At 38.1% G+C, this 19,709-nt stretch overlaps 1 protein-coding gene across 1 annotated transcript in view; it reads left to right on the top strand.

Moving 5' to 3' along the window:
- GOLGA3 (golgin A3) overlaps positions 1-14,320 on the top strand; it is a 22,298-nt gene extending 7,978 nt beyond the window's left edge. Inside the window, 18 exon segments of the mRNA XM_010178480.2 lie at positions 1-50; positions 665-867; positions 1,153-1,290; positions 2,272-2,433; positions 3,233-3,601; positions 4,094-4,171; positions 5,128-5,391; positions 5,907-6,001; positions 6,719-6,935; positions 7,676-7,819; positions 8,434-8,631; positions 9,197-9,313; positions 9,766-9,905; positions 10,698-10,830; positions 11,056-11,178; positions 11,569-11,733; positions 12,718-12,881; positions 13,865-14,320. The exon segment at positions 1-50 is cut by the window's left edge and continues 36 nt beyond it. Coding sequence (XP_010176782.1) covers positions 1-50; positions 665-867; positions 1,153-1,290; positions 2,272-2,433; positions 3,233-3,601; positions 4,094-4,171; positions 5,128-5,391; positions 5,907-6,001; positions 6,719-6,935; positions 7,676-7,819; positions 8,434-8,631; positions 9,197-9,313; positions 9,766-9,905; positions 10,698-10,830; positions 11,056-11,178; positions 11,569-11,733; positions 12,718-12,881; positions 13,865-14,072 — 2,968 coding nt within the window. The 3' untranslated portion in view covers positions 14,073-14,320.
- Positions 14,321-19,709: the final 5,389 nt, after the last annotated feature.

Genomic DNA, 19,709 nt, shown 5'->3' with positions numbered 1-19,709 from the left:
GCTGAAAGTTGAAGATATGCAAAAAAATGTTCTCACCAGAGACAGCACAGGTGGGATGATGTAAATGTCAATCTTTAAAATTTGTTATTCCATAAATCATTTTATTTCAACATAATTCTGAAGTCCCAGAGCAAGAAGAAATCTTGATTTGTGTTTCATTGATGACATACTAATAAAATGGTCTGAATTTTAAGATGATTGGTTTTTATTTTGTGTCACAGAAGTGCCACAATTTGCAAGCTGCCACTGCCAGCATGGAGAAGGAGACATAAATATGTAGTCTAGTAACTGTTTGTCAGTGGACTAATGGTTTTTAGAAAATTGTACAAATATTGGTTTGCAATGATGACTCTAGATGTCAGGTACCTGCCTTCTGATTTTTAATTAGTTCATATTTTCTGCCTCTAAAGAACGTTGCTTAAAGAAGCAATTAATTTATTTTAATTTTGTTCTGCTTATGACCTTATACTTTGGATTCTAGCATTTTCCCTCACTTTATAAAGATTGGCTTTTCCTGTAGATATTTAGGGATATGCATGCTTGTTCAAAAAGAAAGGGAAAAAAAGAAAAAAACTGTGATTATAGCAACAAGCCTGGAAAATCTGTGCATAAAAATAGAACAATGGAGCACACTAGTCCAGGTTCTTTATTTTTCATTTTCTAGTTCATGATCTGCGACAGCAGTTGGCTTCCTTACAGAACCAGCTTCAGAAGGTGCAGTTGGAACGGACCACACTGACCAATAAGCTAAAGGCATCTGAAACAGAAATCACATCACTCCAAAATGTGCGGCAGTGGTACCAGCAGCAGCTTGTACTAGCACAGGAGGCCCGTGTCAGACTGCAGAGTGAGATGGCCAATATACAGGTATTATGATTTACTTGCAGATAGGAGGACTGAGAATCTGTTCTTCTTTATGTTAGTTTTCCTCCAGAGGACATTGTTTAAGAACTCAGACGAGGGAGCCAGTCTCACTTGTGTATTCTTCAGGTGAAGAGCAGGCTGGGATGATGTTTTGTTTTTCATCATGAGGTGTTAATGCACAGATAGATTCAACACTATTTTTTTGCTGAAACTCTTAAATTTGTTGGTCAAACTTTGACTGTTGGTATTAATCTGTGATTTTTAATTTTTTTTTTCACCTTCCTTTAGGCTGGGCAAATGACCCAAGCAGGTATGTTGGAACATCTCAAATTAGAGAATGTGTCACTGTCTCAGCAGCTGACTGAAACCCAGCACAGATCCATTAAGGAAAAGGAACGTATTGCAGCACAGCTGCAAAATATTGAGGTATGGTTGTAGGTGGTCTTCATAAATTATCTTCTGCCTCGGTTGTACATTTGGTTTGCAAACTCAAGGCTATTCTGACAAAGTAACATTGAATTGTTATAAATTGATTCAAATACTGCATTGTAAAAACAGTAAATATGTCAGAGCAAGTAAATTTGCTTGACGTTACTTGACATTACGAACAGTAAGAGGGAGCAAGGCCATATGCTTCCCAAGCTGACACTTGCATTTTTAGCTCTGGTGTTTGTTTTTAATTGAATTTTAAAGGTGGATGTGAATATTCTCCTTTGTCCATTCAGGAACTTTTTCTAAGAGAAAACTTAATTGGAAGTTAAACTAAGTCAGTAAAGTCCTTCTTAAGTGTGTGAAATTGCTCAGTACTCAAGTTTGTCCTTCTGCCCTCCAGTAAGAAAAGATGGGTAAAATCTGCCCTGCAGTATGTTCACCTTCAAAGTACTTAGAACCTTAAATCCCACTGAATTTCAGTGACATTCTTGCTTCTAAGTCTCAAAGGGCAGTAAAGCAGCAGGTTAGTGGAACCACCCTATCTCCAGTGTTACTGATGGCAGTTGCCTAAATGACAGGAACTGCTATTTCATGGAGTAGCTACAGCATCCAGGGAATCTCTTGTTTCAGAATTTTTCCAAAGACCTTAATTTTAATCAAGATTATTTTTCTTTATGTCTTGTTTCATCAAGTTTGAAAGGACGTGGTGTTGTATAAGAAGAATTCAGATTGTCACAAGTATACGTGACATTCAGTGTTATTCTAAAGTGTCTTAAGTGTATGAATGGGTGACATCAGTATCACCCATTCATACACTTAAGTGTAAGGCAGGCATCAGAATTATTTTTGCTTGTGTCTTTTCTCTAGAAATCTTCTTGATAATTTACCTTTTACTTTTCTTCTTTCTTTTTTTTTTCCATGCCACTCTCCCTCTGTTGAAATTACAAAAGTTGATTCCTTGCTTTTTCTGTGCAGGCTGACATGTTAGATCAAGAAGCTGCCTTCATGCAGATCCAGGAGGCTAAAACCATGGTGGAAGAAGACTTGCAGAGAAAACTAGAAGAGTTTGAAGATGAGAAAGAACAGCTTCAGAAAATGGCTGATTCTGCAGCAACCCTGGAGCAAGAATTGGAACAGGTACACTGTTATTAGGCAACTGACAAGCGTTTCAGGGGAAATACTTATTTGGCTGAAAAGGCAATAGTAAATAGCTACTGAGCTCTAAACTTTTTTTAAAACTTGAAAGATTGCTGCAAAATTGAATTCCATATCAAAGTCACTCTGTCCCAGGTGAAAAGGCTCCCTTTTTTTGTAACCATCTCAGTAACAGTACTTTTTTGAAATTTCAGAACTACTATCTTGTAGATATTGGGATTTTTTTTAGTGAATACAATATATGACAAGAAGCATGGATCCATGTTGAAAGTTGTTAGGCAGTCAGGATATCATTATATACACTTACAGCGTAATAAATTTGCCCTTTGCTACAGACTCCTGCTTTAATCTTGTAACATTACAAAGGCAGCATGTCGGGGGCTGGAAAGAGATGAAGTACGTGATAGGTCAGTATTGTATTTCATGTAATGGAATCCATTTTATGGTATTATCATTGATAACACTGAATTTACCTGGTATATCTACAGTGGGCACATTTTTCAAATAAAAATTTTGAATACTGTGAATCTTAAGAATATTTTAGGTTTGTCATTCTGGTTGTTGCTTGGCCTGTAAGATTATAGATGCTGCAGAAGGTAATCAATGCAATTAGTAGAGCAAATAGAAGAAGTGGCCTAGGAAAGTTAAAAAATATTTTCACCTTCTCCTATTTTCTCCTAGAAGCTAAAATATTAGTTAAAATATTTTATTTTTATTGGAGTGTATTTGCAAAGATAACATTCATTTTGTATTAATTTAATCCTAAAATTCTTCTTCTAAGGTCAAGTTGACTTTGCATCAGCGAGATCTGCAGCTTGAATCTTTACAGCAAGAACACCTAGACCTAATGAAGCAATTCACTCTGACCCAAGAGACGTTGCACACCAAAGAGCAGTCCCTGGACGACCTACAAACACAGTATGATGAACTGAAAGCCAGATTAGAGGAATTCCAAAGTGATGCTACTTCTAAAGATGATATGATCCAGTATTTGCAGAATGAGAAGATCGTCTTGGAAGTAGCTCTGCAAGCAGCAAAAGCAAGCAAAGAGCAACTTGATGAAGGAGCAATGCGTCTTGGAGAAGATACAGAAGTAGCATCAGAAGTCTTGGAACAACTGAGACAAGAAATGGCAATCAAGTCAAGCCAGGTAATGAATCCCTAGAAGTATCTTATGTAAAATAGCTGCTGCAGGGAAGTATTGCTGCAGGCACATGATAGAGCCAGTTACATGAGAGGAGATTGGTACACACGAATTCATATACATTGTTGTGAGATTCAGTTAGTGGGAATATTTTAATCAATTCTCTCATTTCCCTGTTGTTAGACTGACACTTTACATCCTGTTGCATCATTGAGCTCACTGTTTAATATCCCCTAATATGCATTTATGCATTTGTGTGGTATGGGGTGGGAAGCTGAGGTTAATTAATCTTGTTCTGTCTATTTCCAAGAACCACCATCTTTCTAAAATCCAGTTTTAAAAAGCAGTAATTCTGAGTACAGATCCGTTTTGGAAGTAACTTTTTAGTCTGCTCCTTTCCTGTGGCTCTGTGGGCCAAATACCTTCCTTACACAGTAGTTTGGTCATGTTTAATTATGCCTTTCTTTTTTCTTTATGCTTTTTTTTTTCCTCTGGCAGGTAGAAAATCTGCAACAAGAAAGTGCCAGCCTTAAAAGACAGGTTCAAAAAGTGAAGGAGCAGTTCCTGCAGCAGAAGGTAAGCAAAAGCAAACTATTTCAAAGAAATAAAACCAAGGAATATACTTTTTTTTTTTACAGTGAGGGCATGTGCTTCAGAGAGGTTTGTGAGGAAACTTGAATCAATTTTCTGTATCAAAGAACTTTGTGACGTAATTATAGTTTCTGTGTTTTGTACAGTTGAATTTTCATCTGTAACAAATGTAAAAGCAGATCCAGCAAACAATTCATGCTTTCACTGGACTTCAGGGACTTTGTCAAATGATAGGATGTCTCTCTTTGGATTGTTCATTCTGGGTTTGCTTTTGCAAAAGCACTGGTGAAAATCTTAAAAGTGTCGTCATTTTCCTGCAGCTTTTAAAAACAATAGGTGATTCAGTAATTAGATGGAAAATAAGGGCTTTATTGTAAATTTTACTCTGAATTTACACAGTTTTGAAACATTAAATTGAAACTGTTTAGTGTTGCACATATGTGTCATGTATAGGGTGGCACCACTAGTTTACTGCTTGATCTCTTATTAACCTAATGACAAAGGTTGATTTAGCTTGTTAGGTTCAAGTTTGGGAAGGCTGTTTAAGCTGTCAGTCACAATTAAACCCTCTTGTCATGGCAAAAGTTATTGTGTGCATGGGATGGTTATTTTTTTACAATTAGTTTAGTTTAAAAAAATGACACCTAATTGGTGCTGTTCTATAAAGAATGTGAAGAAGGGTATCCCATACTGCTATAAACACTCTTACTGAGTTTTTTATGAACTGCTGATAATTAGTGGTATTTGATATCTGAGCTTACATAAAAATCTTTGAACCAGAGTAAATATGTTACAGAAGATGACACTGGCTTGTATTCTTTGACCCATATGCCCTCTCCCAAACTAAAAGAATATCAATAAATACTTTATAGTAATTTACTATTAAATTTGTAAATTTGTAACAGAGGTGACATTGTCCTCTTGAAACTCTTGTGTCCAAGGTGATGGTGGAAGCTTATCGAAGAGATGCAAGTTCTAAGGACCAGCTGATTAGCGAACTGAAAGCTACAAAGAAGCGGTTGGACTCAGAAGTGAAAGAGTTAAAACAAGAGCTAGTGAAAATTCAAGTTGAAAAACAGTCACTTGAATCTGAACATTCAAAACTACAGAAGGAAGTATCTCAGGTTCACCAGCAGATGGTAGAAATAGAAAATAATCTTCAGTCAGTGCAGAAAGAACGAGATGATATGGAAACACGCCTACAGGTATGGAAGATGTTAATTTTTGGACTGTGAGAGTGTTACATCCAGGATACATTGCTATTTCTATTAACTTTGGGAATAAACAGAATGAGCACCTGCACGTTAAGGTTCTTAGTTACATACTTAATATTGCCTATACATTTGAGCATATACCTATCAACATTCTGAAAATATGTGGCTGCTTATTAACATCTTGTGTAAGTAAGTGGGGAGAAGCACGCTACAGGAGTGCTAGAGGTGTGATGTGGAAACAGTTTCCCTGGTCCCAAAGCAAACTCCATCTGAGAGCAAAGACCAAACTAGAACTCTCTTCATATGTGTTATGGTGGTGGCCGCAGAAGGAAGAATTAAAGAAGAAATAAAAGAAAGGGGAAGAAAAAAAAGATGGAGCACCTTGGAACAGTTTGTATTTAGAGATGGAAGTAATTTTGAAATTTCATACTTATTCTTTTATAATCCAACATACAGCAAACATGCTTTTTGTTCTTTCTCTCATGGGTGCTTTTTTCCTTCTTAAGTCTTTACAGTTTGATAAGGAACAAATGGCATCCCTTGCTGAGGCAAATCAGGCATTGAAACAACAAGTAGAACAAATGCAAGAAGAAGCAAAAAAGTAAGTGTTCTTTTAGCACAGACAAAACAACTACAGCATTTGCTTTTTGTATTCACCTTTTGAGCAATCAGTCCTTTCCTCTTCTTTACTGTCTCCTTTGGGAAATATAAATAATCAGAGTGTCATATAGTCGTATATATCCCTGGCAAAGTGTTGGCTACATGCTACACAGGAGTTGCAGCTTCTCTTACTTTTTTATCCAACAGTCTCTGCCATACAACATGCATACTGGAGCTAATCCTAATGACCATTCACTGAATTTTAGCCTAGACTGGCTAGAATGTTGGCATTAATGAAAACTCTTCCCCCCTGCTCCCCCTATCAGCCCCCCCCCTACTGGTGATCACGGGGTTGTTAAGATACCTGACATATCCACCAAGGATCTCAGATTAGGTTGGATTCTTACTCCAAATTGTGTTATTTTTAGAGAGAGTAGTACATGTTCCTTCATATTGGAGTTTTACTAATTCTGACAAAGACCTCTTAGTTAACATATTTTCGTAGAACGTTATCAAGACTCTTCAGAGTATTGTCTTGCAAAGGGCCAAATTGTGCCTTACCAACCTGATGGCTTTCTCTGAGGTGGGTGACTCTGGGACAAGGGGAGAGAAGTGGGAGTTGGTTTTTGTTGGTCCATGGTAAAAATGAATCTTCTAGTACTGTTTTCAGACAGTTTTGGTTTTTTAATCTGATGTTTTGTGTTTCATTTCACTCCAGGGCCATTACTGAGCAGAAACAGAAAATGAAGCGTCTAGGGTCAGATCTGACTAGTGCTCAGAAAGAGATGAAGGCAAAACATAAAGCCTATGAGAATGCAGTCAGCATTCTTAGTCGTCGGCTACAAGAATCTCTCACTGCAAAGGAATCTGCTGAAGCAGAGTTGAGCAAACTAAAAGCACAAATCACTGATGGTGGAAACAACCAGATTGCTCAAGTATGCAGATGTATTTTAATGTTGTTAGTAAAAAGACAGAGCTATCTTGTTATTAAATTTAAATCTTGAAATATTATTTTACACTGAAGTAATTAAAGTATTTGGAATATAAAGCCAGATGAGAAGATGGTATCAATGTTCTGAGCACTGAGAATTTCCTTGATTACCTTTGAGAGAGGTGATTTGGCAGGCTTTGATTTGGTTGGTTGTTTCTTTGGTTTTTTTTGTTTGACTTTTTAAAATTTTACTTCTATCTTTCATGTTACGAATTGTAATCCAACCTCAAGAGCATGATCTGCTTTAGTGCTAAATTTCCTGATTAATTTTTATTGTTGATTTAGTTTTTATTATTTTGAGGGTTTTTTGTTTTGTTGGTTGATTTGTTTTTTTGGTTTGAAAGGCTCAGCCTCTGAAGATTTTCCAAAATTCTAACTCCTACTGCTTTTTTTCTCATTGACAGTTAAAAGCTCTTCAGGGTAGCCCTAACTTACTCATCTATGTTCTGACTGTGACAGGAAAACTAATTTACTAGGGGAAGCTCCAGTTCCTTGAACCAATAGAACAAAATATCAAATGCACTAACAGCAGTAGCTGGATGCAAGGGTGGAAAGCTCTGAGCAAGACATTTTGATTAAGCACTAGCACCTCCTTTAATATTTGGTAGAGAAGTAGACTTTTTAACAAAATTTCTTCTGTAGATGGGTGATACATTAATCACACTGTGATCTCTTTGTCTTTAGGAAAGGATTCAAGCTCTGGAGACAGAATTGCAAGCTGTTAGCAGCAGTAAGTTGATGCTGGAAAAAGAGCTGCAAGAAGTGATTTCACTTACCAGCCAGGAGCTTGAAGAATACAGAGAGAAAGTGCTGGAACTTGAGGATGAGGTAATTGCTTGAATTTGCATGGCAGATGGGAAGGTGCACAGTAAAATTTTATTCCAACATGAAATTTATTCCACGAAATTAGAATCTTACATAGGAAACATCGTTTCAGAGACACATGCTAATTTTGCTGCCCTGTGCTGGTTCTTCGTGGTTTTATGAATCATTGTTGTATAAGGGAAAAGAAGATAAGAGAGAAAAGTAGTTCCCATATTAGATACGAGCTGTGTCTGGTCATGAGACAGTGAGGATGAATGAATCATTGTCTCTTGAAACTATTTGGAGTCATGGATGCTCAGTGATTTTGAGGGCAGGGTGGTAGTGTTCAGTTGTAGAGTTGCACAAAAAATGATATATATTAACTATTCTTGATCTGTAGCTGAACAGTACTCCTGGATTCTGCTTTCTAGCAAGCATTTTAGTCTTCCAAAAGGAAAAAATACCTAGCAGAACTTATTTTGAAGTGTTAATTTAAAAAAGAAAATAAGAATAAAGAAATCCCACTCTGGGAAAGCAAGATGTTTAATGAGTTTAGCTTGCAGCTCTTTTGTGTTAGTAGTCTGGAGTTTTTGGTTTTGTTTGTTTGATTTGATTTTTTCCCTCCCCTTTGGCTATAGCTTCAGGAATCTAGAGGCTTCAGGAGGAAGATAAAACGTTTAGAAGAAATTAATAAGAAATTGGCCCTTGAACTGGAGCATGAACGTGGAAAACTTACAGGTCTTAGTCAGTCAAACGCCGCTTTGCGGGAGCACAACAATATCCTGGAAACAGCATTAGCAAAAAGAGAGGCAGACTTGGTACAACTGAATCTACAGGTATTTCACATTTTGATGTAATATCTTAAGAAAGGAATTGGCTCATACGTCTGATAACAGGATGTAGACATCCTTACTTGTATGATACAAAGTTGGTGCATTTTTTCCAGATCTGGATCTCCCGTGTGTCAGGTAATGTAAGCAGTGATATAGGGGGCTAAACAAGAGATCAGAAATGCAACTTTGCACTAAACAGAACTGTTTCTTTTGGGGAAAAAAAAAAAAAAATCACACTAAAATATTAGCAATAGTGGAAGTGTGGCTCACTTAAGTTACTTGGAACATACAAACTGTTACATATGGATTCATTGAGATGAATGATTTTTATGCCAATAGTAATATATTCTTGGGGTATAAGCAAATGGGAATACAGGAAATGAGCTTGCATTTTACCGTAGCTTTTTTTAAGGTTGAAGGGTACTGTGAGGAGGGAGTTATCAGTGAACAGCAGAGAGAAGTTTTACAGTCCTTGCATTGGCTCGTGTTTGTATTTCCTCTACTGGCTTTTCTGGTCTTCCAGTAAGCCTACACAAAATGTGTGTTTGTTTTTGTGATGTGGTATCAGGTTCAGGCAGTCCTAAAGCGGAAAGAGGAAGAGGATCAGCAAATGCAACAACTTATTCAAGCTTTACAGGCTTCCTTAGAGAAAGAAAAGTCAAAAGTTAAAGAGCTTAAGAAGCAGGTAATGGTTTTCCTTTTGTTCTGTTTACTTAAAAGGTGATTTACAAAACCTGTGCTATATAATAGACTGCTTCCTGCAGGGTCTCTGTCATGATGGCTAGTCTTTTCTGTTGTCCCTTGTCTGTCTGTTTTAATCATACTCACTGACTAGCAGGAAAGTTCTATTCTGACTTGTAATGCATGGGACATATCGTGAAATGATGATACTTCATCCAAAAATTCACAATAAAAAAGCAATGCAGCAAACATGCTTCTTCCATTATATATACTTATTAATTGCCATTAGCATTAGTAAGGATAACAACACTAAATTTTTTAGACAAAAAGAGAAGTGTTAACAGCTGCACAACTTCCTTCTTGATTTGTTTTGTACCCCTTTATTCTAGCTCCCTTTATGATGCACCTACAGCGATAAAACAAAGAAAAATTGCATCTTTTTTTTCTTTCTTGTAGGAAGCAGCAGCCAAAGCAGATGCAGCACATAACCGCCGTCATTACAAAGCTGCTGTGCTTGAGCTCAGTGAAATCAAGAAAGAGCTACATGCCAAAGAACTGCTTGTCCAAGCTCTTCAGGCTGATGTGGACAAACTGCAGTAAGTAAATGTCCAAGTTCTTAGAGAACAGTAAATAAAACAGATCCTCTGAAAAAGACATACATTAGTGAATTTTCAGTTTTGCCACTCTGGAGTGGATGATGTTGAAATGTAGCCCAGTTGAGCCTGACCATAACATGCATGTTTGGACTGTAGGAGAGTACTTGCATTTTTCTGTCTTTTCATAATTCAGTGAGACCTGAAGTACACTGTATTTAGGCTTCACCCAATGCTTTTTAAAATTTTTCAACACAGATTTCTACTATTTCATGTTACTAGTAAGGATTAACACTTCATATATATCCTATTATTCTTCTCTCTTTCACATCCCTAAGGAACTACATAGAGGATTAATTTGATTGTTGAATATATTACACAATATATTCAAATTCAATTTGTTTCCCTATACAGAAGATATTTTCATAAATTATAAGAAATTATCAGACCTATCCATGAGAATGGATATAAGGCTGACCCTATTCCTCCTAAAACAAAAGCAAAATTCCAACTGGACTATGGCCAGTGCTCAAGGATTTCCTTTTTTCTTATTTATTTATTTTTTTAAATTTCTCGATATTTAATTATATATTTATGAATCTGTCTCATATAAAATCTTTTTGTGATTTTTTTTTTTCTTGCTGTGAATGTGTTGGCAAAGCCTTCGGTCAAAACTATAACTAACCAAGTTCCATGCACTGCCATGTAATTTATGGTTACATAGCTAACCCAGTGAAGTACTTGTTTTAAAGGACAGATTGAATGTCTGCTGTGTCTGTTAATCCTGTTCTATAGGGCAGAGGATGAAAAACATTCCCAGGAGGTATCACAGTTTCAGCAAGAGCTGGCAGAAGCCAGGTCTCAGCTCCAACTTCTGCAGAAAAAGCTGGATGACAAGCTTAATGAACAGCCAGTAGTAAGCCAAGAGGTAAAACCTGCATATTTACTGTGTTTATACTTATTTATGACGCATTGTATTACTTCATTTGTCTTTAATTCAGCATTTTTAATGAAGTTTTGCTAGGTTATCTTAGAAGCAGGAAGGGTTCATGAAACATAAAAATGTATTTCAGATTTTGTGGTTGATTCTAAAGAGACGGATAATTCTAAAGATACTCTTTTCCCTCTCCACCCTTCCCCTCACCCCTGGTAGATGGAAGACCTCAAGTGGGAAGTAGAACAAAAAGAAAGAGAAATTGAAACGCTTAAGCAGCAGTTGGATATGAATGAACAGCGCAGCCACAAGGAGTTAGAAGGGATACAAGTTGTCTTGCAGGTATTTAATCTAACTGGTGGAGATTCTCATGGATAACTGGTATTGCTGTAGGGAGATAATTAAAACAATGTTTTTATTGTTTAAAAGCATTCTGATACTTTTTAAATTTTTTTTTTATTCTTAAAAACTTACTATGTGCTTTGCCGTGTCTTTACTTTTTTCAGTTTTACTTGTTTGTGCTGTTAGCTTCTTATTTGCTTGACCTTACGCATTAAAATAGGCTACTGACTTTTTATTGTCTAACTCCTGTTTTTCTGTGATAGCAGTGTTATGTGCTGTTTCTTTTTCAAGTTTCCCCTGGAAACTGAAAAAAATTATAAAAACATTAGCTGGCTGGAATTTTTATACCATTTCCCTGTATCGTGTTGATTGTCTTCTTTTCCCATTTAGAATATCAAGACTGAGTTGGAAATGGTGAGGGAAGACCTATCAGTGACTCAGAAGGATAAGTTTATGCTGCAGGCTAAAGTGACTGAACTGAAGAACAGCATGAAGTCGCTGCTGCAGCAGAACCAGCAACTGAAGTTGGACCTGAAGCATGGCAAAATAAAGAAGGTATTTAAATAGGAAGAATACATGTTGTAGGGTACTGGAAAATACTCTGCTAATGCTCTTAAATTAAAGTACCAGAAAATATTCTGCTGCAGGAAACCAGGTGAAAACTCTGAACTGAAATGCCTGCCTGTGATAGACTTACTGATGTTCTGATATTGAAATGATAAAAACAGGAAGATTTGCAGGCGTAAGTAACTGTACTGACCTTGACTTCCCACATTTTACTTCAGAAATCTTTGTGTTTAGCATATTATCTTACATTTACATTTTGACTTATAATAATAAAGCAAAAAAGGTAGCACTTGTGGGCAAATACAGCGTTAACACCTTCTTACAGTTAAAACCTTCTTAATGTTCCGGTGTCTGTCCTCTCCATACTGTCTAGTTTTTCATTCTTCCACAATTTCAAAAGGTAACTATTAGTGGTTTCTTTGAGTTTTCTGATTTGCTACTAGTACACAGCAAATGCAGTAATAGTAGATCTCTTGCTCTTTCCCTCCCTGAAATAATTCTCTCACTTAGGGAGATAGAATTTTGTACGGAAGCTTCCTTTCATTCTTTTAGACACTGGTCCTGATACCTCATCCTGCAGGTTCCAGAATCTCCAAAAGGATTTGATTGTACTTAACTATTGTTTTTTTAATGAATTGTTCGCTTAACTATACTGACAGAATGTTATTAAAATTTGTTGTGAAGATCAAAGTCATTTGCTTTAAATCCTTCCTGTTTTATTTCTTTAGTAGGCTGAGTTCTTGAGTAGATCCTTCTAGATGCTGTTTGTTTCCTTAGGAGCATGGCTAGCAGATGACATTAGGTTAGGAATTTTTGCTTGCGACCTATGAGACTTAACATGAACGTGCTTCTGATTCTTGCTCTGTAATGCAGAATGTAGCAGTAGTGTGATGTGAGACTCTATGTGGTAAAAATGACATTGATGAAATAACTTAATTGTATTTCTGGCTCTTCTTTTTTTCCTTTAACCAGAGGAAGGAACTGAAAGGAGAGAATAACTCTTCAAATCCTGTGACTCCAGTCAAGATTCCTGATTGTCCAGTGCCTGCTGCCTTGCTGGAAGAACTGTTGAAACCATCGACAGCTGTGAGCAAGGAGCCTTTAAAAAATCTGAACAGCTGTCTGCGGCAATTAAAGTATGACCTGTTATTTTCAACCTCATTAAATAATCTTAAAAATGTTTCCAAGAAACCAGCTGCCAGTCTAAGGAAAAAAGGATTTGGAAAATGAATTCTTTTCTTCTCATTTGGACTATATTTAGGGCAGTAGGATGTTCTGTCATTGTAAGTGCTTGCTTATATGGTAATGAAATAGGAAAAGAAGCCTTTACAATAAACTAGACAAAATGTCCATCCTAAATTGTACACAGCAGAACAAACCAGAAACAGCTATTTCTAGCTCTTGCTGCTGGAAAAGCTGGTGTTTCTCTTCACAGCATGAGAAGGGCTGCTCAGGATAGCCCAGGTAGTGTGTTAATAAGAAATCTCTACAGAGGAAGTTCATTTTGCCAAAAATATGTTTTCAGGTCTTCCCTTACAAGGTTGCACGTGATATTCTGAGCAGGAAAGCTACAACTTCAGGAAGACCAGTTCAGGTTATTAGGAGAACTGAGCTACTATTAGCACCTCAGCTGATGTTCAAGGGGAGCGAGCCTGTGATCATATTCTGTGATCCTGTACTACCAGACTAGTCACTTTGTTAAGTTGGTGTCTGGCTAAAGTCGTAATATGTTTATCTAGCTAGTTTTCTGTGCTGCTTTCCTCACCTTTACCTTCCATCTTGTCTTTTATACCTGCAGAAGTACCACGTTCATCAGGTTGCAGCCACTAAGTGGCTTTACTGAGGAAACAGTGCTGCATCATTCCTGGCAATGTCTATGTGCAGCAAAGGAGCTGCTGCATTGTTGGCCCTTATTTTTGAACTAAGCATATTGTATTTGTTTTGCTCTTAAAGACAATTCTTAAGCTTCCTGTAGACTGCTTTCTCTTGTATACAGTTATAGCTTAGGTAGTCTTGGAGTAGGTATCAAGAATCAGAAAAGTAATTTTTTGATCTTGCATTTAGCAGTTAGCTTTCTGATTGCTAATTTTTGCTTTTTTGTTCTCAATACTTTCAAAAGGCAAGAGATGGACAGCCTTCAGCGTCAGATGGAGGAACACACCATTACAGTACATGAATCAATGTCTTCATGGACTCAGATTGAGGGGCAGCTAATGGACCTTACCTCTACCAGTCCTGCAACTGCATCAGACCAGCAAGAGATTACTACTGTAGATGATAAGAAACAGAATTGTAGTGTTAGCGACAAGGAAGCTTTGACACTATAACCTCCTTATCAGTTGTCTGTCTTCCTATTGCTTTAAGTATGTAAACAAATCTTTATCAAAATTATTTATTTATTTCATTTTTAAAAATGGTGTTCAGAGTTGTGCTTTTGCCTGTAGAAGAAAAGGGCATGGTTTTGAGAAACTGGTGTAATACTAAATGCAGAACGTGCTAGTCCAAGGGTTTGTTTGAAACCTTACCATAGTAATTCTGTCATGTTGGGGACTGCTAGGTGGTAAATCTAGCTCATTTTGGGGTGTAGTAAGAGATTCAGATGAAGGTTTAAAATGAGGTCAAAAGGAGCATCTGATTCCAGGTCTGTATTTGTCCAATCTGGGTGAGTTTGTTAAGAAATGACTGTTAACTATGTAACATCTGGGTTTTGGTGGGTTTGGTTTTGTTTTGGCTTTTTCATATGGGGGGAGAGGGGTGTGTTGTTTTCCCCTAGCTTGGGTTGTATCCAAATCACAGGGAAAAATAAGTTCTACTCATGTTCAGCCATCAGCAGTGGTTGAGAACTGGATATTCTGAACATCCTCTCTCCTTTTTCCTATAATCTCGTATTCTTGAAATTCAGATTACAGATGCCTGCAGTTAAATTAAACAATTTCATTTGAAGCCATTTCTAGTTACAAAGATGACCTCTGACCTATAGCAAAAGAGACAAGACTGTAAAGACAAGCAGTGCAGACCAGTATGTATCTTTGGCAGATTTGCCTGAGGTGTTTTCTGAAGTGTCAGTTTTTCTCTTACAGTCGCAGGCCAGTAGGGAGCTTTGCTTCACTGCACAAACACTTCTTGCACCTTTTTAGTTCAACCTTTGAAGTAGACACCCTTGAAAAAGGTATGCGTGTAATATATATATAAAAGAAAAAAATCATAATTTTCTGACTTTTAATATCTGTTTCAATATGCTTATATACTGTAAGTTAAGGCTGACATGAGGGTTTTTTGTTACTGTCATTGTTTCAATGTTACATTTAAGTTTGCTGGTTTTTGACATACTGTACAAATGGCTTAGGGAAATTAGCCCCTAATGCCAGAGCTTTTAGAAATGTAATTTTTTTAACTTTAAAAGACAAAATTATAATGCCTATAAAATTATTTTTATTAGCTTTATCTTATCCCACAGACTTCCCCTACTTTTTCCACCCCCTATTACAAGGTGTTCACCATGAATGGAAATGTTGGTACTGTGGCAGCCCCTCTGCAGAGCACCTTGACTAGATTATTATTAAAGTGGCCCACTTTAGATTCCTTCACTTTTGGTCCCATTGTTCTGTCTGGGTTGTAGTACAGTGATAAGCCTGCCCTCTCCTCGGTCAAAAATTCAGTGTGGAGGTACTGCTTTGCCCAACGTGCTAAGTGCTAAAGCACAATTCAAAATATATGTGACATTATTTGGAAGATTTAGTGGCAACTTATGCACTAGTATGTTTTTGTCTTTAAAACATAAAGAAAACAGGTCAATTCTATCCACTATAATTGGCATTAAAAAGTCTAATAATTACAAGTAGATTAAGTGGCTGGGGAAAAAAACAAAAATTGTAGTTCATGTATTTTTCCAAAAAGACTGTTGCTGCTTTTGGATAGGTTTGGTTGTTTGGGGGGGGGGGAATTATTGCAGTTTGCTTAGTAGTAAGGCAAACAATAAGCAAACAAACAAAAAACCCAAACCCACCCGTATTTATCCAAAGTCCAGTTTCTCATAATTACCAGTTCAAGCTCTAGTCCAGTTGAATACTTGCACTTAAAGTGTCTATACTGACTGATTTTAAATTACATTTTATTGGGATCAAAGCCAAGTGATGCTAAAAATCCAAGGTTTTGAAATTGGTGAAGGAAGAAATGCATTAGTGTGGCATGAGGTACCCATCATACAGAATTACAGTTCAAAGAAAAGTCAAAAGCTTTAGACTAGTTTAGACAGTTAATGTCTGCATACAGCTGCAGTCTACTTTGCAGAGTAAATGGTACTGATTATCTCTCTGCTGTCATGTTCTTGAAGTTGCCTGTATATTAAGCTCAAAGAAGAAAAAAAACCCCACAGTATTGTTAAAGAACAAAAATTAAAAGTAGGTAATGAATAATACATTCAGTACAAAAAAGTTATTGAATGTTCAGGATTTTAAATAAAATAACACTTTCTAGTGTTAATGTTGCTGTTCATTTTAGTAAATACATTGCCTATAGTTAAGATTCCATTATGTTTTAATCTCGTTAAGTTTGGCAACAGTTGTATGAATAAAGGTTGTATCTGGTATCAAAGAAGCCAGAATTGTTAGGAACCTTCATAGTTCTTCAGAATGTCCTCTCTCCTTTTTGTATCAATAATCATCCTGCATTCTATTTTCAGTGTTGCATTTTCTCACTAGCTCCTTACAAAGACATCTGGGCTTCTACAGTCAAGTAGCCTTAGATGCATGTTTTTGCTTTTAGAGCTGAAGGAGCTGTTGTGAAGTGCTCAGATTAGATTTCCACATTGATCCACCTGTCTCTCTCTGAAAGTACCTGGACACTAGGTATTTTAATTTTATATTCACCAAGTGTTTTTTCTATTAACAGAAGCACCATGCTGTTTATTTAAGTGAAGGACAGACAGACTTGAGGGTCTAAGTCTGATGAGGTACTAAGTCAGTTAAGTTACAGAAGTCACTGGGAAGCCTTCTAGAAGGAGCATGCAGCATGGGATAAAAGCAAGGCCTTTTCTTTGCAGCTCATCAGCTATGTGTCTTCATTATCCAGAGAAATAGTTGCTGTTTTATTAAGAAGCCACACCCTGAGGCTGAGCATGCTTGCTCTACAAAGCTGCAGGACTGCTGTCTAGGCAATAAACCAAACTAGTTGTAGGAATGAAAACTGCCTCCCCTCTGCCTGTCACAGCACTGCCAAATATATCAGAGGAAAATCAGTGCCTCGTTAACATTGGTGTGTTTTTAGAAACTGAAGAATAATCTCTCAAATATTTTTTTCATTTTTCAAGCACTGCAGTAGAATGTATTTTCTGTATCTTGTTTCTTCAGTGGTTGCTACCTACTAAACCAAGTCTTGTTGATGAAGGAGAAATGTCACTGTAATGTGAGAATGTTTCCCAAGTGAAGAAAGTTGGTGAATGCTGCAGCATTACTTTTTCAGATGCTGTAGGGTTTTTGAGGACTCTTGAATAGTTGTGCATTAAAAAAACCCAACCAAACAAACAAAAAACACAACAGAAAACCAGCAAACCCTTCAAAGGAAAAAAATTCCCGAGTCTCTGGTTCCCGAGTCTCTGGTGTTGCTGAACATTGCATAATACTCCATTCTGTTGTCTTCCAGATTTATTGGAAATATTTGTGCACTGTATTGGGATCAACTGAGTCCCTGCACCACTCATGCAATGGGAGGATCTGATCCCGTACTGTTTATTCAGGCAATATCCTAGCTGAAATCTATGAGAATTTCACATATGTAAAGAGTAGAGTAAAATGCAGAATGAAAGTTTTAGAGCTCATATTTTCATGGGTTACTTGTTCCTCCTTAGGGGAGTGAACTGCAGTGGCATAGGTGTTGTAATGATAGTTATGACAACACTGAAGGTGCACTGGGGACAGATAGTATTATCAATATAAATTTAACGTAAAGATGACAACTCCACTACCGGTGATATATGTTTTATTAACTTTGCCAGGGAAGTATGAATTGTTGCATGTGACTTGCTGTGACCAGAGCCTTTAAATATTTTCATGTGAAAGCAATTACAGTCCAAAGTAATTACTAATTCTCATCAGCTGTTATCTGTTCACTCTTTGTCTCCTACTAATGTGTAATACTTCAGTCTTGGGCAGTAGAGCAGCCTAATTTCCAATACATATGCACAGATTTCTAGAGGAGGGAAAGATGTTCTGGGTATTGTAAAGGCAATATTGTTCTGTTTTATACATGACAGTGAATAAAGTGTATTCGTAAAGACAGAAGTTAATCATTTCATGTTCTTGAGTGGATAACCCAGGGGATGGAGGAGTTATACTATGTACAATTAATATTTATGATCATACAAGGCATGTTGATTATGAAAATAATGTGCATAGGAATTCCTTTAAAAGTTTTGTGCAATAAACTATTTTTGGTAAAGGGCTCCATGTTGTTTTTACATTTAAAGAGAAATTGATAGCATCTTCTTAGTTTTGGACAGTAGTTTTTATGCTTAGGATTCTGAACATGCTGTATAGCCACGTTTAAGAAAAAAAAAAGTTTTATTTTGGAAGACATTATTGTGTATTGATTTTTCACACTTTGAAATTGATTGTGCTTGTATTTCCATTACATTTACTTTTTCACAGGTTGCTGACTGTGTCTGGAAAGAAATGAGCGTATCTCCCTTGGCCTAAATTTGCCAACATCTGAATTTTGAGTGTACAAAATGGAACAAGGCAGAAATGTAATCTTGATTTAAATTAGCTAATGGCAATGATGAGGGGAAATATGACTGCAATATTAAACTGGGAGTTGAAGGGATGTTGTCAACTACTTTTGGAAGGCCTGCCATTTTGTCCTGTAGTTTAAGCCAGCACCTGACTGGTGTGCTGACAGTACCAGTAGCTGTACCCGTGAGGCAGTGATGTGATACCTGAGGGGAAGACTAGACTAGATTTGTGAAAGGACTTGCTTCCTTCTTCATGCTTTTCCACCTCTGCTGGCTTACCAGAGACTACTACACCATTTTGAGATGAAAGCTTGGGCCGACCCTCCCTGTTTAAAGGGTACTTTATTTCAAATTGCTTTTGCTTCTCTTCTCAAGCACCCAGGCTACTGATAAGCCGCCTGCCTGTCCGAGGGAGGACGACCAAGCGTAGTTCCTGATCCTGCCTGGTCCCGGCGTCTCGAACACCCCCGCTACAGCCCGCTTCTGAACCAGGGCAGGGCAAATCCCCCGCTACAGCCCGCTAACCAGGGAAGGGCAAACCCCCCGCTACAGCCCGCTTCTGAACCAGGGAAGGGCAAACCCCCCGCTACAGCCCGCTTCTGAACCAGGGAAGGGCAAACCCCCCGCTACAGCCCGCTTCTGAACCAGGGAAGGGCAAACCCCCCGCTACAGCCCGCTTCTGAACCAGGGAAGGGCAAACCCCCCGCTACAGCCCGCTTCTGAACCAGGGAAGGGCAAACCCCCCGCTACAGCCCGCTTCTGAACCAGGGAAGGGCAAACCCCCCGCTACAGCCCGCTTCTGAACCAGGGAAGGGCAAACCCCCCGCTACAGCCCGCTTCTGAACCAGGGAAGGGCAAACCCCCCGCTACAGCCCGCTTCTGAACCAGGGAAGGGCAAACCCCCCGCTACAGCCCGCTTCTGAACCAGGGAAGGGCAAACCCCCCGCTACAGCCCGCTTCTGAACCAGGGAAGGGCAAACCCCCCGCTACAGCCCGCTTCTGAACCAGGGAAGGGCAAAGCCCCCGCTGCCGCCCAGAGCGCTGTCTCGTGTTTTGCCGAAGCAGCCAACGCTGTCGTGACCGCGGGTTTCCGAGGCCTCTTCCTCCCTGCCCTTGCAGCCGCTCAGCGCCGGCCTGACAGCAGCCTCATCCCCCGCCCCGTGCGGTACCGGACAACTGACATCCGGGAACGATAACCGACAAGAAAACGGGGCCGCTGTAACGGTAAGTCGTTAGG

The sequence above is a fragment of the Antrostomus carolinensis genome, unplaced genomic scaffold, assembly GCF_000700745.2.
Source record: "Antrostomus carolinensis isolate BGI_N321 unplaced genomic scaffold, ASM70074v2 scaffold48111, whole genome shotgun sequence".
Lineage (NCBI taxonomy): Eukaryota > Metazoa > Chordata > Aves > Caprimulgiformes > Caprimulgidae > Antrostomus > Antrostomus carolinensis.
Note: the sequence above shows the minus strand (reverse complement) of the source record. Positions and strands in the feature narration are given on the sequence as shown.